At 41.2% G+C, this 20,000-nt stretch overlaps 1 protein-coding gene across 2 annotated transcripts in view; it reads left to right on the forward strand.

Moving 5' to 3' along the window:
• Positions 1 to 20,000, forward strand: part of LOC123514616 — a 376,434-nt gene that overhangs the window by 276,754 nt on the left and 79,680 nt on the right. For both annotated transcript variants that reach the window (XM_045272601.1, XM_045272602.1), the window contains one exon: positions 23 to 165. In XM_045272601.1, coding sequence (XP_045128536.1) covers positions 23 to 165 — 143 coding nt within the window. The remainder of the gene's footprint in view (positions 1 to 22; positions 166 to 20,000) is intronic.

Below are 20,000 nucleotides of genomic sequence, written 5' to 3' on the forward strand. Positions count from 1 at the left end.
ACACTTGTCTTCACCCCCGCAGAGGAGCGTCTGGCCCCGCCGGTGCTGGTAGGAGGGCGGGAGATCTATGAGCCCACAGAACGGATCAAGATCGGATGTCAGCTGCGGCAGCCCTTCAGCGGCGAGCACAAGCCCTCGCTGCAGTGGTTCCTGGAGAGCTCCAAGGTAACGCACCGCACTGCACCTGTCCTTTCACCACCATGCACATCTATCTTTTCTTCGTTCTTCGTTCGTCTTTCTCTCTCTAATACCATAATTCATTATTGATTCATTCATATTATTACAATAACATTCATATTGCCTTCTTTCTTATTCTACCTACATTTTTGGACTTCAATTTTCACTCGTTCCATTCATTCATCACTTCATTTCGTTGATTTTTTAAATAATCTTGTTCGCTCTTTTGTTCGTTCGTTTGAGTGCTCATTTATTTTGTTCGTCTACTTATTAATTTCAATTCATTAATCCTGCCTTTCTTCATAAAGTACTTGCGTTCTTTTATCTGTCCTACATTTTTTCTTTCTTATTCTTTTACTGTGATTCTTCCTTCCTTTCTTTGTTTCTTTCTTTCTTGTTCTGTATTTTCTTTCCTTATTTACATCTTTATGCGTTTTTGTATGTTTCAGAGTTTCTTCCTCCTTGCCCTTCGAATTTTCTCAATCCGGACCATTATTCTGCTGTCATTTATATTTATGTGCTTGTTCAGCCTAACCTTTCTGCATCGAATCCAGCAGTTGTGTCCACCCTTCTTTCCCTCCCATTCTCCTTCCGGCCTTCCTTCCCTCCTACTTATATTTTTTTGTGTAGTGCATCTCTTGGTCTTCCCTGGAGAGTCTGATACAGTATTCATAACGTCTGTTTTCGTGGTTGCAGCATCGTCTTGATTCAAATAGTGTCTCTTCACTTGACGGATGGTTATTCGTGTCAAATTAAGCTACAAGTCCATCATAAGCGCGTCTAGAGATGGGCTGTCTAATAATAATTGGGGACACAGGAGGAGGAGGGGGTTGGAGATAGAGGATCAGCTCCACACATTACCGCAACGCTCAACACAACCCAGAACGTTTGCAGGTGTCTCCACGCAACATGAACCTCCCCCTCTCTCTCTCTCTATTGCAGGAATTATTAATAGGCTATAAATGAATCAGTTGACCTTTATTTGCTATGAAGACAAGACCTGGTCGTGAGTGGTAGTGGTAGTGATGGTGAGTCTGGTCTTCTTTTCTTCTCGTCTTCATTAATATTTCATCTTTCCTCTTACGTTTTCGTCTTTCTCATTTACTCATCATCATCCTCAGTTATCTTATGAATTAAAGGTATTCTTATATTGTACTGAGAGACTATAATAGCAAAATTGTTATGAGAAATGGTTTGATATATATATATATATATATATATATATATATATATATATATATATATATATATATATATATATATATATATATATATATATATATATATATATATATATATATATATATATATATATATATATATATGACGACCAAATACAACAGCTGTTTCTGCGATTGGCTGCAGGTGCGACTGGCTCAGTTCAGCTTATCCTTAGTGTACCTTCTCTGTAGCTTAGTGTGGGGCACAACGAGACAAATCCAGTCGCCAGCAACTGTCCAACCTCACTTCTTTGCCATCCTGTTTTACCCACCGACAGGGAAGGGAGTATATCGAATGCCAACTTAATATTCCAAGCTGAGAAAGAACAAATGGATAACATGCTACGAAGCACCTCCGACAACGTTGGTGGAAATCAAGAAAGAACGCAGACAGTTGCACCCTGGCACAAATATTGTACAATCTCCTAGTGCCAGACAATTACGGGTGTGAGCTTGGCACTAGCAGCATTTAACGAAAACACAATACACACGACTCTCAACAGTAAGCTGCAAGTCTGCAGAAAAGAGGAGAGAACAGGTGTCTGCTCCCACCAATACTCAGTACAAAGACAACAGACGACAGGACAAAGTAGGACTCTGCGTAGTCATCGTTCAACACACGGGATTGACAAGAAAACAGGATGATATACGCCCTATCAAACATTGTCTGGATTCACCCAAATCGTGGCCTCCAGTAGTATTCAAATAATACGCAATAATCACACGAGTTGCTCTCCCTCGTAGACTCACCATGCAGTTTTCACCTAGCATGCCTGTTAAAAGTACAATGAATTTTCATATTTCAACGGTACTATTGGAGTGTTGAGCAGGGAGTTAGATCACAATGGATAGGAGAGCGGTGGTTTCACATTTCCACTCATCCTCAACTCTTCACTACTCTCTTACCTCCTTCCTTGCCTATTCCCAGTCATGTGGTAGGATCAATCAACCAACTGACATTCTCACGCTACGCCCCAGTAGCATGCGAGATTTTCGAAGAGTAGGACGTGCAATCAAGTGAAGCATATTGAGGTTTTATCATAAGGAAGGGCATACCTGAGATACACTAGCAGGTGGGATGATAGCGTTACGCCTTTATATGCAGAACAAAGTCTCCACTGGGAAATAACACTGTCGTGGGAAAATCGCATTGCGGAAACACATGATCGTACTCTCAGTTTATTATTACATGAACAATGTCGTCACCAAGGCGGAGTATACCGCAGTGCACTATACTCAAGTGAATGATGCGCGAGATAAGGCCTGAGGGTGGCAGCACACTTACATTACAATATCCTTATAACACGCACTCTCTCCCGATGAGTAACTTTTTTTGTCTTTTTGTTAAAACAACAACCAAGACACGTACAAACAGCGCAGTAATACTAAATTTTAGGCGTGCGGGTTTGCGTCAAGAGCAGCATGCACAGCGGCCAGCGAAAGGAAAAAAGGGTTTATACGAGCTCACAAGGATCTCCAGCCAGCACGGAACACGGAACACCTGCTCAAAACATGCATAACATTCTCCTTAAGTGCACCAGTTTACAGCCCAGAGCCACACCTCGAGCAATTCTATTAAGAGAGAGAGAGAGAGAGAGAGAGAGAGAGAGAGAGAGAGAGAGAGAGAGAGAGAGAGAGAGAGAGAGAGAGAGAGAGAGAGAGAGAGAGAGACAGACAGACAGACAGACAGACAGACAGACAGACAGACAGACAGACAGAGAGAGAGAGAGAGAGAGAGAGAGAGAGAGAGAGAGAGAGAGAGAGAGAGAGAGAGAGAGAGAGAGAGAGAGAGAGAGAGAGAGAGAGAGAGAGAGAGAGAGAGAGAGAGAGAGAGAATGCAGGGGAGGGGGAAGGTGCCAGAAAATCTTTCATATTTATCCATTAAATCTTCTTTTGTTTAAATTTGAGACCTTTTTCAACAACCTGACGCAGGCATCCATCCAGCAAGTTTTGACACCTTTCTCCTCTTCCTCCTATCTTTGTGACTGGTGTTAATATCTGCTTCAATTGAAACACTAGCGAAAGACTGATGGAAGATCTGCAGATACGAAACTGAATCTCTGTTAAATAATCTCTTCAATACATGCCTGTATTGAATGAGATTGTGGGATGATTTTCCTGAGAAACTTGTTGGTATTTTACCCTTTCCCTTGTTTCACTTAGGGCAATACAGCGAGGAACTCCAAGACGGCAAGACAATAAAAGCTCTCAGTGGAAAGAGTAACAAATCAAAAGGAAATCGTGCAACTAGAAGAGTGATTTCTATTTGAATGTTTGTCTTGTAAACAAAGAAAACAGTGATCTCAAAATGTCTGTTTGTCGTTCACTTCCACTTGATACTTCTTCTCACACACTAATCTCAACACCTATATTTTTCTTCCTCTTACCATTTCTCCTACATTTAAGTATTCCCCTTCTCCTTCTCCGTCAGCATCGCGGAAGTATAGATTTATGGCTCCCCAACACACCAATGCCAACATACCGGCGCGCAAACACTTACGCCACGATTTATGAGGCACTATAAAGTTCCTTAATAAAAAGAATAAAATATAAAGTGAATTACGATCCTCAGGTGAAAGAAAATCGTCCATGTAGATGGTAACATTATGTAATGAAGATGGGATTATTATTAGCATTACCAGTAGTAGTAGTACTAGTAGTAATAGTAGTGGTAGTATAGTAGTAGTATTAGTAATAGTAGTAGTAGTAGTAGTAGTAGTAGTAGTAGTAGTAGTAGTAGTAGTAGTAGTAGCAGTAGTGCCAGTAGTAGTAGTAGTAGTAGTAGTAGTAGTAGTAGTAGTAGTAGCAGTTGAATAGTGTAGAGTGGGTGGTAGAGAAACACAAGCTAATGCAAGTTTTGTACTATATTCTTTGACGTTTCGGTTACGCATGCAGCAATCTTCAGAAAGAATGTGTGTGTGTGTGTGTGTGTGATTTACCACCTCTAGAAGGAGGTTACAGACGAATGGCATGGCAATATATACACACAGAAGCTGCTCAGCGTGCAGGTCCTTCCGGTGGAACGGAATGTGATTGGAGGAAACCAGACAGGGTCGGTCTGGCTGCGGCCCGCGACAAACACATTGCTCCTTCCGTGCGAATTCGTCGACTCGCTTGTGGTGCACATAGACTCTCATGGACTCCTTCCAGACTGAGGGAAAGCCAGAGTCCTTCATAGAAAGCCATCGAGAACAACAGGGAAACTGGAGGAGTCGGCGTACATTGGGACCAGCGTAACGACCAATCACAGAGGAGCAGCAATGTGTTTGTCGCGGCCGCAGCCAGGCTGACCATGTCTGGCTTCCGCCAATCACGGTCTGTTCTACCGCACGGACCTGCAGGCTAAGAAACTTCTGAGTGTATGATATCCATGCCACTCGTCAGTAACTCATTCTTTCATAAGATTGTTGTATAACCGAAACGTCGAAGAATATATTACATACCTTGCATCAGCATGTTTCCCTTCAACCCACGCTATACACATTTATCTAGATCTACGCATTGGTAGTGGTGGTAGTAGTAGTACTCGTAGTAGTAGTAGTAGTAGTGGTGGTAGTGGTAATAGTAGTAGTAGTAGTAATAGTAGTAGATAGTACTAGTAGTAGCGATAACAGTGAATATGGTGAGAAAGATATTGATAGATAAAATAATGATGATGATAATGATAATAGTTAATGATAATAACAATAATAAAAGTTATATATATATATATATATATATATATATATATATATATATATATATATATATATATATATATATATATATATATATATATATATATATATATATATATATATATATATATATATATATATATATATATATATATATATATATATATATATATATATATATATATATATATATATATATATATATATATATATATAACACAATTCTTGCACCTTCCCAATTATTACATGTCAATGGAAAGGATAAAATGCTGACGATTTAGGTGAAAATTCTGATGATATGTAATATGACAATTAGTAGTAATGACCACACACACACACACACACACACACACACACACACACACACACACACCACTTTGTATAGGCCAGAGGAGAGCGACCTCACTTGATTCGAACCCTGCTGATGATTTATTTGGATCCCGTCCTGCTGAAGACTCGAGGGAATTTTTCATTGACAGCGAGTGGTTAATGCATCTGTGAGTGAGATGAAGAGTGTAGTGTGTCGCCCCATCATTGCCTTTCTTGGAGAATAACTTGGTGCTTGTGGTGAACTGCACACACACACACACACACACACACACACACACACACACCGCGTAGTGTAGTGGTTAGCACGCTCGACTCACAATCGAGAGGGCCGGGTTCGAGTCCCGGCGCGGCGAGGTAAATGGGCAAGCCTCTTAATGTGTAGCCCCTGTTCACCTAGCAGTAAATAGGTACGGGATGTAACTCGAGGGGTTGTGACCTCACTTTCCCGGTGTGTGGAGTGTGTCTTACCCGAAGATCGGTCTATGAGCTCTGGGCTCGCTCCGTAATGGGGAAGACTGGCTGGGTGACCAGCAGGCAACCGTGGTGGTGGTGAATTAACACACACACACACACACACTCTCTCTCTCTCTCTCTCTCTCTCTCTCTCTCTCTCTCTCTGGTACCTACCGTGTGTGTATTTATTTTTTTAACCTAAGTATTGACAGATGAACTTACGGTGTCGGCTATTAATGCATTCCAACCCTTCATAACTACTGACAGCTGCACCTGAAGCTGTGGACGAGGGTGATATGGGATGCAAGGAAAGAAAGACGAGATGATTATTTTGATTTGGGTTGGAGGTTTAATAGTGCTTGAGACAGGAAGGCTAGAAATAGGGATTGGAGAAGTAAGTTGGGTAGTTAAAGTGATGACTAGTTTTATATCGATAACTGAACTTGAGGAACGAGGGAGTTTGCGAATGTATGAACGAGTGAATGAAACTGAGAGTGTGAATGACGGGGTGGACGAGAAACGGAGGGAAGGAAAGCGGGAAAGTCTCTCAAAATTGTTTAACTCTCCATGACGTCTTCAAAACGTCAACACTGGAAGGAAAATACAGATTTTTTTTTATTTTCTTTATTGATACGATGTGGGCTTTTCACGAGAATTTTTGAGTTAAAGGGGATACTCTTTGGGGTATCCTCCTATCTCAAAGCCCACCCGCTAGGAAACCGTTGCCCCGAGTGAGGAAGCCCAGCCTACACTCAGACCGTGGACAGGATTCGAACCCGTGCGCTTGGAAACCTCTCTGACCCCAAAGCACTGTACCACACATAAGTATTATAGGTATCATATTCTACACACACACACACACACACACACACACACACACACACACACACACACACACAGAGAGAGAGAGAGAGAGAGAGAGAGAGAGAGAGAGAGAGAGAGTGGGGTGCTATGTTGATTCTTCATTATCCCGGCCAAAGAATATATTGTGTACACGACCCGGGAAGATTATTGTTACTTTTAATATTTCAGTGAGGTATTTTATATCTATTTTTACATCCTTCTTATGCTTTGCTCCTTCTCTCTCTCTCTCTCTCTCTCTCTCTCTCTCTCTCTCTCTCTCTCTCTCTCTCTCTCTGATTCAATGAAAGTCAATCTCTCTTTGGGAAATATTGAGAGGTGTATTTTTGAACGACATGTACGAATATAGCTGTTGATTTATGTCTGTCCCAGGCTACAAATGAGAGAGAGAGAGAGAGAGAGAGAGAGAGAGAGAGAGAGAGAGAGAGAGAGAGAGAGAGAGAGAGAGAGAGAGAGGACTACAAATGTATGTATCTGTGTGTGTGTGTGTGTGAGAGAGAGAGAGAGAGAGAGAGAGAGAGAGAGAGAGAGAGAGAGAGAGAGAGAGAGAAGAGAGAAATAGGACTACAAATGTATGTATGTGTGTGTGTGTGTGTGTGTGTGTGTGTGTGTGTGTGTGTGTGTGTGTGTGTGTGTGTGTGTGTGTGTGTGTGTGTGTGTGTGTGTGTGTGTGTGTGTGAGAGAGAGAGAGAGAGAGAGAGAGAGAGAGAGAGAGAGAGAGAGAGAGAGAGAGAGAGAGAGAGAGAGAGAGAGAGAGAGAGAGGACTACAAATGTATGTATGTGTGTGTGTGTGTGTGTGTGTGTGAGAGAGAGAGAGAGAAATAGGACTACAAATGTATGTATCAAATGTATGTGTGTGTGTGTGTGTGTGTGTGTGTGTGTGTGTGTGTGTGTGTGTGTGTGTGTGTGTGTGTGTGTGTGTGTGTGTGTGTGAGAGAGAGAGAGAGAGAGAGAGAGAGAGGACAAGAACGATCAAGGGTCAATATTATCGGTTTAAAATTCTCCTTGTGTGTGTGTGTGTGTGTGTGTGTGTGTGTGTGTGTGTGTACCGCACACCCACGTTTGTATGGACGTATACATGAGTATGTCTTAATCACTGGTTTGGCAGTCTACGTACAAACACACAGAAGATATTTAGTTTGCTGGGCTCGCGGGAAGCCAGCACACCGTGACATCTGAATACACTCCTCGCCCCTTCCTTTTTTCCTGCACAGCATTGTGGTGCCTCAAGGTTCTCGGCCTTCTTCCATTCTGCACAGTCCTTTACAATGATCTTTCTTTATGAGTTGTTGAATGTGCTGCAGACTGTGTCCAAACGTTGTGCAACCCACTGGTGCCGGGAAATCGTTTCCTATTGCTAATGAACTTAATAAACTTTTATTGCGCCGAGTCACAGGTGGAAAAGACGTTAATGTCGATGAAATTGTTAGAAGCCAAGTAATTTTGTGACCGTTTCCCGCCATCACATTCATTTCGAAGTGTTGACGGCCGTGATATCACCGTGGAAGGAACATTTATATTTTCATTACTCGATGAAAGCCAAGATGGCCCGATAGCATATGAAACGCCTGGTCACCCACCGCTAAAGAGGAAAAGAACGGCACGAAAAGACTTATACGAGGGATTGGAGATTGGAGGAAGGGAAAGATTGAGGGAATGGCGAGAGTAGAAAGTAGTGATGATGGTGGCGCATCTCCTCATTCCGTCCAACCGCTCCTTTTTTGCTGCACCCTACCTTCCTCCTCCTCCTCCTCCTCCTCCTCCTCCTCCTCCTCCTCCTCCTCCTCCCTAACCCACAGCGGCAGTCATCCATCATATTCGGTGCCAAGTGCCATAACCCTCCTCCACTTCACGTTTCTTCTCCAAGCACCTTCATCATCGCAATATTTTTCGTCCCCTTGAGACATTGATTTTTCTGTAAGCCTGGTATTTATTTCTGTGCTAGCTCATGCTCCAAAAATAACGCTCAACATTAACTCGGAGACTGCTTTCGGGTTCGCCTTTCAAATTTTCTCTGCCTTGCTTTTCTGCTCTACACTGCTCTCCTCTGTTGCCTCCTGCTGATGGCGGTACACCATCATTGCGCGTTTAATATTCTTCACAGGACGCCGTTCATCCTTGTGTATAAATTTTCGTTAAAGAATTACCTGCGATCCGTCTTGGGCACACGACTATGACATGTCTTCTCAACTGAACATGTCTTTCACCATGGTGAGAAACAGTCATGTGGCTCTTTCTACGTGACATAGTTTTGGCCGAGTGCTGCCACGGTAAAACCTATTTTCTTTTTTTTTTCGTATTTTTTCGTTCATTGCCATTGTGTTAATAAATAGTGAAAAAAGTGCAGAGGAAGTAAGAGGGAGGCGATGAAGTGGGATGTTAATAAATCGACAACATCACCTGGAAGCGAAGAAAAAACAGGAGAGATATCCCATGAACCCTTTCCGATCTGGCGACATCGATCCCTCTGATCCCGATCCCATCCTGACTTGAACGATTTACTAAAGCTTCGTCTTCGGGTTCTGGCGAAGCTGTTTCTTGTTTTCACTGTGCCTTGCCTCTGGGCGAGCTAATTTAGAACTCGTTGCGGATATGTTGTGTGTAAAATATCAGGGAGGCGGTGATGAGGCACGAGGTAGAGTTAGTCACCTGCAGATAAGCGTCACCTGCAGGCTCCATAAAGAGAGTCAGCGAGGTATCCGTCACTCTGGCAGCGGTCATTATGGCGCTGCATCATCCTGGCATATCATCGCCTGTCAAAAATGTGTCACGAGCCCGGCATGCCACGCAATGTAGTTGGCATGCCACACGCTGTTGACTGAGGAGCAGCAGTTTTTTTTTTTTTCTTCTTTTTTTTTTTCCTTGTGCTGACGGTCTCCTCCACCTGCCATGCGTTAGGAGAAAGATGGGATAGCCATGCCCTGCTAATGAAAACTGGCATGCTGCAACTCAGCTTCTCAACTTCTCTTAGTTGTTGTAATGTAGTTAATTAATTCATTTGATTTACTTTATTTTCATTTATCCATTCATTATTATTATTATCATTATTTTTATTATTATTATTATTATTATTATTATTATTATTATTATTATTATTATCATCATCATCATCATCATCATCATCATCATCATCCTCATCATCATTATCACTATTTCTTTTTTCTTTTTTTCATTTCGGTGATCTTTTCTTACTTATGGTGGGGTGGTGAGGAAAGCACAGACTGCCGCTCGTCGTTTAAAGTGCTCCTCATGTTGTCGTTTCCTCGTGGGGATGTCAACATAGCGATGCATCTGGCCAGGACGTGACAGATAGGAACAAAACGAGACGGAAGGGGGCGTGACAGTCTTAGACGTGAACAGGTAGTGCAGGACGGGTCGGAATGGAGCTGAGAGAGTCGTTATAATCTTGAGAAGATCGTCCTGAAGGCACATTAGCATCTTGAGTGAAACTCGCTGCGTGGTTGGTTTTGTGATGGTGCGTCACTTCATGCAGGCACAACACAGGCTCGTTTCAACAAGTGTATCTACTCACCTTTTTTTCTTAGCTTTATATTTACTCGTAAAAGGATGAGCTTATTGTGCACACAAATATGCATGCTCTTGAACATGTATTATTTTTGCAGCAGGCCTGGCTCACTCCACGACACGGACCTAAGTTTGTTGAAAGTGTAATGTAATCCATGGCATTTCCGTGTTAGTATTCCTCGGTGCATCCACTCATATTGTGTTTCTAGAGCTTCAACGTACTCTGTCCTACCCTCCTCAATTTTCGACGATACTTTTCTGAATTTTCTCATTTCGTCCCATCTTCCTCAACCGTCCCTCATTCCCTTTCTCCTCCTCCTTCTCTTCTTCTTTATCTCAATCTACCACATTGTTTTCTGTTATCTCCCCTTCCACTGCTTTTCCAGCCTCTTCACCCAACCTAACCTTGCTCATCATCATCCAGGAAATCACAATATTTTCTCTTGTGATCCGTAAATTTTTGGAGGTGGCAGGAGCTAAATGAAAATATTGCTTACAATCTTAACATGGAATAAAAGAACAGGAAGGAGTGAGAAAAAGAAAAAAAAAATCGCCATTCTTCACCCCGTTTCTCAAAATACTTCTTCCACCATCGTCATTCCTCTCACGAAACCTCCACTCTAGTCCATTCCCCATCTTTATTTATCTCCTGTGGCCAGTCTTCCACATCTGTTGCCATCGCCCTTCCCGAGATTATCACACACGTCAGGAAATTAATATGGTATGAGCCTCAAATGTGATGTGGCTCACACTCTGCGTGCTTCACTACCGCCACGAGAGAGAGAGAGAGAGAGAGAGAGAGAGAGAGAGAGACGAATAAAGAAAATGCATAAGTAAGCAGCCTACTGAACAACCAGGCAAACTTATATATTTTTTTTCAAAGAGCTACTATTTTTCATGAGCCACATATAAAAGTTGTATGAGGAGAAGCAGATAATTAAGTTCAAGAATTTAGATATGTATTCAATCAATGAATGTTGTTACTGTATGCAAGAGAGATTCAGTGTTGCGGGAATGGAGATGCGGGCAGCGGAGCGTGAAGAGCTTGATGATCTCAGGGACAGTCCTGCACCATGGGCAGAAAGGGCAGACGAAGGCGGTGCAGGTGAGCTGTGAGTGTTGTGTGGCCCAGGCGGAGGCAGGCGATAGCAACATCTAAGACGCGAGATTGTTGGTCCGGGAAGAATCTATCCAGTACTGACCCATATAGGTGATGGGCAAAGCATCACCGAGCGTGGTGTCCCAGGCCGAGCGGCAGGTGTGTGAGATGAGGCTCTTGTCGGTGAAGACAGGAGGCAATAGTGTTGTGTTTATGGAAGAGAGGGCCATCTTGGCTGCGGGATCGGTGACCTCGTTATCGCGAACAATCGGAAGGCACCCCACTGAAGGGTTACCTTCTAGCCCTGGGTGGCGAGGTGGCGGACTCACTTTTTGCATTCGAGAGGTGGACAGAATAGAGGTGAGGGAAAGAGGAAAGTCTTGTGCAGCGAGGCCGCTGCAGGAAGAGAGTTTCTCTTTGAGTAATAACCTCGTTGTAAATCAAAATTGTCATGCATAAAGATTACAAGGCATAATTGAATGTTTTATGTGCAGATGTAATAATATAAAGCAGCTGATGTAGAGACATCATGATAGAGGAAGCCAGGAGAGTTGTAAGATTATAGTAGTGAAGGATTCAGGGGTAAGGTAAAGTTGGCTGGGATGGTATAGAGAAATATGGTAATGGTTACCTTTATGCTCATGAGGCAAAAAAGGAATGAGTTCCTAAAGATTCAGGATGTTGACCATTGATAACTTACACTGAGGTGCGTACTGGAGAGTAGAAATGACTGAGCTTTTGCTATAAAGTAGCTGTTATGCTTGACTAAGTGTACATTAACGCATCCAATGAATATCTTGTGGTGTTTCGACTTGGCGGGAATAGACGGGTATATTTGGGTGCCAAGGATTGGGAAAGCTGTTTATCAACACTGTTTAAAGAAAATAGAAGATCTACTGGTGGATATTTTTAGGTGAAGGGTTGATGGTACCTGAGTAATATAAAGAGAAGCTAGAAGATGTAGGATATTCAAGCAATAACATGCACCCCACCAATTTCACTCGTTACATAACGCAAAGAGATGACGTTGTATGGAGTGTTGTGTTTTGACTGATCTCAGGAACCGTGTGAAGCTGCTAATTAGAAACCGCCATCCTATGTAAACAAACGTGTTCATTCCGATGAGTGCCAACATTATGCACGTTGCGTTTACTTGAAAATTTTTTTAGTTTCGAGGCAGAGTTTGAAAGTATCATCGCACGGTCATGTTTGCAGTTGTGGGTATTTCCTATTTCCTGGAAAAGAGCTTAATTTTTTTTACTGTTTATAAGAGAAGTAACAGAAAAAAATACAAGAAACTGTAGAGGCAATTGTGTAATAAAATGCATTTCTAAATTGTTTGATACTGTTCTGCATTCGAGTCTAGAGCACTGGTCTGTGCCATCCCGAGAGCAAGCAGGAGCACAGAGAGGGCGCAGCTGTCTTGAGTGTATTGTGACGCTGCGGGTCTTGACTGATTTAGCTACATAGAAAAACGAAAAAAAAAAATATTACATTAATTGACTTTCATCAAGCATATGATTTGGTGCCAAGACACATTTTGAAAAGATTTCGTAACGCTTGAGATGCGGGATGGTAATGATAGGTATTATTGGTGCAGTGTATTGTTTAACGAAGAGCATTGTCGAAACAGCAGTGTTTGCGGATGAGCGTCAAGAGCCTCCTACGTCCTGCTTGCTCTTTATATGTTGAAAATTTAATTAATCCAATTAAAAAGAAATGTGAAGATGATAGTTTCTAAAATGGTTGTACGGTCTGATTGTTATGGATGACACTGTACTGCTTGAACTTCGTGTGAAAGAATGATAAGCAAGTGTAAAGCGTTCTTGTGATGAATACGGTATGAAAGTGATAGATATTGAAAGTGATGATATATCTGATGATTAAAAATAGTTAAAAACTTACATTTGTTCGTCAGAATCTTCAAAACGCAAAACGTCTAAAGAGATCAACCCAGATCTTTGTGTTCATTTTCTGTACGAAACCAAGACTCTTGTGAAGGAACACCACGGGATTCCGAGCAGTGGGGAGATGGAACACAAAACGAAGTGAGAGACTACCGTAAAAAAAAAAAAAAAAAAAAACTTTATACTTGTGGCCAAATACAGACAGGGGGTCATGAATATATTTTTTTGTGTTCTGTTATACAAGTACTGTTTGTTTATGTTTGACCTATTCTCTTATGTAAGTACCGTATATTGAATCATAGTTGTGCTTAATAAAACCTTCTAAATTAATGTAATCTGCTGCTGTTGGTGACTGCGCAAGACAGGAACAATGGCCGTCAGTGCGTGACTTTTCAGCGATCAAGTGTTCTCATTATTTATTTATGTAATCACTCATCACTTCCTTCGCATCTTTCGTTCTTTTTTTTATTTGTTGCCCTTTTTCTTATTTTTTTCATCATAATTGGTCTTCACTTCCTCTCTCTTGTCCGTGTTATCAGTCTCTTCCTTATTCTCTTTAACGTTATCCTTGTGATCCTTCTCTTTGTCTTCATCTCCGTTTCTGTTCCATTTTTTTCTTTTCTTCTTTCTATTTCCTCATTACGTGTCTGTCCTCGTGTCACAGTGTTAATGATTAGTAAACTGTAACAGTCCTTTGATGCAGGTGATCACGTTGTAGACCTTGAACTTTTCTATTTTTTTTACACTCTCGCCTTTTCCTCCTGCTAGCTGGCTCCTGTTGGTCTAGCCACCTATCACATCAGCCATGACTCATATGAAACAATTTCCACGCCGCTCCGGATTCACTGCTTCCACTTAAATGCTGAGATTTAGTGCAGGTCAAGTTATGGGGCATTACTTGGTGCGGGATGCATGTATAGAAGTGAGTTATTCTTATTTTTGTGCGCCTCGGGAAGCGAGAGAGCAGAGATGTGTTTTCGATCAAGGTCATAAATAACTAAAAAGAAAACACCAACAATATATATCCTCTTTCAAATGAATCCAGCAAGAGAGAGAGAGAGAGAGAGAGAGAGAGAGCGGGAACAAATATATGTCAGCTGTGTTTTTAGGCATTCATTATACTTCAAGTGAAATGTAAGACTCGATTAGTAAAATATTAACACAATGTGGCCATCATGTTATGAGATTGAGGATACACAGAAACACACACACACACACACACACACACACACACACACACACACACACACACACACACACACACACACACACACACAGACCAATCACGCACTGTCTTGTCGAGATGCTCAGCCAATGAGGGTCGTCGCTCATCTATGATGGTGATGACATATGGTGCACCTATCACACACACACACACACACACACACACACACACACACACACACACACACACACACACTTCTCGCCGTGCGGGTCGTAATTAATGAATACAGGACGGACCAACGTAAACATCCCAGGCTAGGATATTGGCTAAGTGGGAGGCGGGGAGCGAGAAGGCGGAGAGAAGCAGACGGAACGGAGGTAGTGAGGAGGAAGGGAAGGGGAACCGGAGAAGGAAGCGTTCAGGGAGATGAAGGGAGGAAGAAAAGAGTGAGTGTGAATGTGAAAGGGGAAAGACTTAATCACAAGACGTGAACACACACTCATTACCCTCTCACCTTGTCTTTCTCACTTTAATCTTACATCATCACCTGTCTGTTATCCTTAAGTGTTTGCTCTTGGTATTATTATTATTATTATTATTATCATTATTATTATTATTATTATTATTATTATTATCATTATCATTATTATTATTATTGTTAGTATAATTGCAGTAGTAGTAGTAGTAGTAGTAGTAGTAGTAGTAGTAGTAGTAGTAGTAGTAGTAGAAACACAGGATTTGGCACCAACAGCAGAAATAGCGTGAACAATAATAACACGACTATTTGTAGAAGTATCATTAACTAACTATAAAAATAAAGGCATACACGCATCTAATGTACCTTCCCTTCCATTAACAACATACATCACTGTGACTCCATCATCCTTCTCCCCCAACCACCACCGCCAGCACCACCACCGCCACCACCACCGCTATCAGACAAGATAAATAGACACGTTTAGCTGGTCCGCCATCCATCAGGAGAGACAGGCGAGACTTGTGGCCGGAGAGACGAGGGACAAATGAGGGTTGCCTGCTGCTCTATCCTGACTGTCACAGGCCCTTTCTTTTTCTTTTCTTTTTTTTTGCATGTGTGTGTGTGTGTGTGTGTGTGTGTGTGTGTGTGTGTGTGTGTGTGTGTGTGTGTGTGTGTGTTGAAACAGTGACTCAACGGTATGCAGAGAGAGAGAGAGAGAGAGAGAGTTGTTTTCCATTTCATACACCTATAGTTAGGAAAGATTGTAAATATAGATTTTTCATATAAGAATTGCTGTTGTTATTAATCATATAGAAAAACACACGCACACATACATTTAGGTTTAACTTTAAAGGAGTTACGGTGTATTTTTAAAACATTCAGCAAGATTTTCCGTGAGGCAAAAATATCGGTAATAGACAAGTCTGTGCCTAGAGTATCTCTTCTTAGGATGCATTGCCTGCAAAAAGTCTGTGCGCAGTCATTGCACATTAATCTATTATCATAAACACATTTGTATCTTTTATAGACCATTTTTCGTATTTTTGTGGTTCTGAAACCGTATTCAGTCTTACCAGCCCTCACACTTCCACCTTTCCACCACATAAATCACATCTGGTCATTCTATATCTCCACACCATCAGGTTTTTTTTTTTCTTTTCTTTTTCTTTTCTATTCAGTGTGGTTGCTACTTTTAGCTTCATTATCGCCTTCTTTTTTTTTTCTTTTTGTCTTTTGCGTCTTTTTGTATGCGTTGAGAATCAGCAATTTGACCCCTGCAATACTGGGACACACTTTTACCTTGAGATTTCTGTGCGATAAGACGCATTTTTTTGACACAAGAAAGGGTCTATTGAGGTCAGAAGATTAATGACCACAGTCTTCACTATTTTAATCCCGCCACATAAGCTTCTGAAGCTGTATAAAATCACCAAATAGTAATGAGTGAATATGGAAACGCGTCATGGTACTGAAGGGATTAAATATGTGATGGATGCACAAACATGACATTACAGCAGCTACAGCACTTGAAAGGGAGAACAGATGGATGTAAACCGATAATAATAACAAAAAAATATAATAATAATAATAATACAATGATGAAAAACTTTAAGCTCCCATGCTGACTTACAACATAAGCCTTTGATTTGAAGAACTTAAAGGATATTTCTTTGCTAATCTCGGAGTAATTATTGTAAGTGTGCATAAGTAGTAGCTTGTTTGATGCACTACTAGCTAAAAATGGAGAGAGAGAGAGAGAGAGAGAGAGAGAGAGAGAGAGAGAGAGAGAGAGAGAGAGAGCAGTAAGAGGAGAAGGAAAAAGATGAGAAGGACTAAAGTTACGGCAGACGCAGAAAGTGTGGCGGAGAGTTGAAGTAAGCTGAGTTTAAAGTTCTTGTCAGGATTTAAGGTCATTGAGCGATCCTGCGATAGAGAGAGAGAGAGAGAGAGAGAGAGAGAGAGAGAGAGAGAGAGAGAGAGAGAGAGAGAGAGAGAGGACTACAAATGTATGTATCTTTGTGTGTGTGTGTGTGTGTGTGTGTGTGTGTGTGTGTGTGTGTGTGTGCGCGCTGTTGATAAGGGTGGATGGGTGGATGGCGCGGGCGTGGATGTGAGCGTTTATGCACATGGCAACACCTCATTGGAAAAAATACCGCAAAAAAAAAAAAAAAAAAAAAATAGAAGGAATAATGTTGATAAAGAGTGGAATGTACTTTAATCACGAAACAGGGAGAGTGTTAAGTTCACCTTTAGGCAGAATGCTTTCATCCATTCCTTCTGACTGCCTTTCTCTCTTTGCCTCTTCCTGTCCCTCCCTATCAGTAAATTGAGGCATGGGTTGTGGGAAAAAAGTGTGGGCTTATGGCATCGATCAGGCGAAATGTGAGGAGGCGTTGGACAGGTGAAGGTACAAGGAAAGGTTTGTAATGTCCACGTAGAATTATCGCATCTACAAAGTTAACATCCCTCTGATTTGTGATGACTGGCTCTATAATAGTTCTCTTCATATTTGTATATAACCCTTTTGGTACCATGACGCGTTTCCATATTCATTCTGCTTACTATTTGGCAATTTTATACAGGTTTAGAAACTTGTGTAAAGGATTAGATTAGTGAAGACTGTGGCCATTAATTTTCTGACCTCCATAGACCCTTGCTAATGTAAATAACATGGTCTAATCGTACACAAATTTGAAGGTAAAAATGTGTCCCATTATTGAAGGGGTTGAAGAGCACAATTTTAATCTAAGGCAAAAATAGACGCTTGACTTTTAATCTGTCTTTGCCGCCTACTTACTGTACATCTCACACCGCCTCTCCTCAGCTTCGTCCTTCGGTCTTTGTAGGGTAAGAACAGTGTTACCTTTGTCACTGAACCCTAACCAGGAGCCCAGTCAAACCTATCGTTAAGTAAATGAAAGAAGACTAAATATTAAACCCGGTGAGTTTTGGGGAATTGTGGTTAAGATGACTAGAAATAAAGAACAGGAGACATTGAGTGATGATGAAAGCATGGAAGTCTCCGGGTGGTATTCTTTCTTCTTCTTGTTTTTAGACTCACTGGGATGAAAAAAGAATGCAGAAGAAAAGATAACAATACTCGGGAGGCATCGCGGGAGTGAGTGGAGATTATGGTTACAGTTCCATGGTGGTGGTGGTGGTGGTGGTGGTGGTGGTGGTAGAGGGATATGGGGGAAGTGAAGAAGGAGCAGCTTGGTAGACTGTCCTCCCTACACAAGGTAGCTACACCTCTCGACGTGAGATATTGATATTACTTATTCTTGTATCATCGTTACGTATGTTTATTATTATTTTATATTAATAATTCATTAATTCTATACAGTTTTTTATCCTTCATAATTTTTCCCATATAAACATGTAACGAGTGTAGTTTATGTAGCGACCTATTTCTCCTCGAGTGTAATATCGTGGTGTTTATGGGTGTAGGGTTCTTATGTATGTGGACTGGTCGCAGTATGTGTGAATGTGTGTTTAGGTGTAGCAATGTAACGATAAACACAGGTTGGACAGGTGTTTATGGGGTAGATACAATTATAGTCTTTATACTCTAGATTGAATATATTTGATTGAACTATTCAGCTACATATATACTTACATAAGGTAATGAAAATTTGAAATGGTACACTTAAGAAAATAATTTTCCTCTACTCACCTCATTTCTTAATAGTAGTCTAATGCAGACACTCTTTACATATTTTTCTTTGAGTATTTTACATAATTTTGTCACTATTTGTTCTGGTGAAATCGGCGTGGTAGTCTCAGATGAAGATGTTACCGATGTATTCACCAAATCTTAGTGTTCTCTCTTTCTCTTTCTGGTTCTGTTAAGTGACGTTTAGTTCTTAAGAATTAGCGGGGATGCGGAAACACCAAGTCATTAGAGCTTGTGTATTTACAAGATTTACACACACAGAAGCAAGACTGCCCGCCACACACCCAAGCGCCGACAGCACCGTTTTGCTGACACTCACTGCCACCAATACCGTGGGTGGTAAAAGTTGACATATCCAATAGCATGTTTATTATTGTAAAAGAAAGACAACAGTTAGAATAATGATGATGCTACATAAATGATGAAGAGGATGCGTAGAGTCTCGCAAGTTCATATATTATTTTCTACACTCCACAGATATGAATATTAGATATACCCACTTAGCATCTATATTCGCCTCACCTTAAGACGCACAAGCCAGGCAGAGAAAAACTGAGAATGAAAATGTAATACAATAATAGTAAAAATAATAACAATAATGATGATGATAATGATATTATTAGTAATAATAATAATAATAACAATAATAATAATAATAATAAATAATAATAATAATAATAATAACAACAATAACAATAATGACAATAACAATGATAAGGATAATGCTACAGTGTGTGTGTGTGTGTGTGTGTGTGTGTGTGTGTGTGTGTGTGTGTGTGTGTGTGTGTGTGTGTGTGTGTGTGACATAAGTATGGATAGACTTCTTCCATAACTCATGTCTTGATTTTTTTTTTTTTTTCTGTGACTTACTTTCTACACTCCCTCGCGTCCCTCGTGATCAGCCAAGGAGAGGAATGGAAGGAAATGAATAGAAGGCACAGACAAAAGCCTCATTCGCGTGGATGATATGCTACTGTTGCACCCGAGAGAGAGAGAGAGAGAGAGAGAGAGAGAGAGAGAGAGAGAGAGAGAGAACGATTGCCATTACTTCCATATCTTTCTTCCACTTCTTTAATGACTTATCCTTGCATTCTTTTCCCCTCTTTCCGTGTTCATTAGTCTGCGTTATTTCCGCTCATTGTGTGCCTCTGTATGCCCGTCCACCCATGACTCTGCTTCTCTGACTGACTAATTGAATGCTCTCTCTCTCTCTCTCTCTCTCTCTCTCTCTCTCTCTCTCTCTCTCTCTCTCTCTCATAGTTAGGAGCAACAAATATGCCATTTTTTCTTCGCATCACGTGTAAGATGCAAAACGTGCCTAGTTTTTCTCACACTAATGTATTCATGTATTGATTAGATTCACCTGCTCCTAAAGTTTTTCTTCTTCTTCTTTCATCTTCACTTCACTGCTTCATACAGTGCAGAAGCTTTAGA

The sequence above is a fragment of the Portunus trituberculatus genome, chromosome 38, assembly GCF_017591435.1.
Source record: "Portunus trituberculatus isolate SZX2019 chromosome 38, ASM1759143v1, whole genome shotgun sequence".
Taxonomy (NCBI): Eukaryota; Metazoa; Arthropoda; class Malacostraca; order Decapoda; family Portunidae; genus Portunus; species Portunus trituberculatus.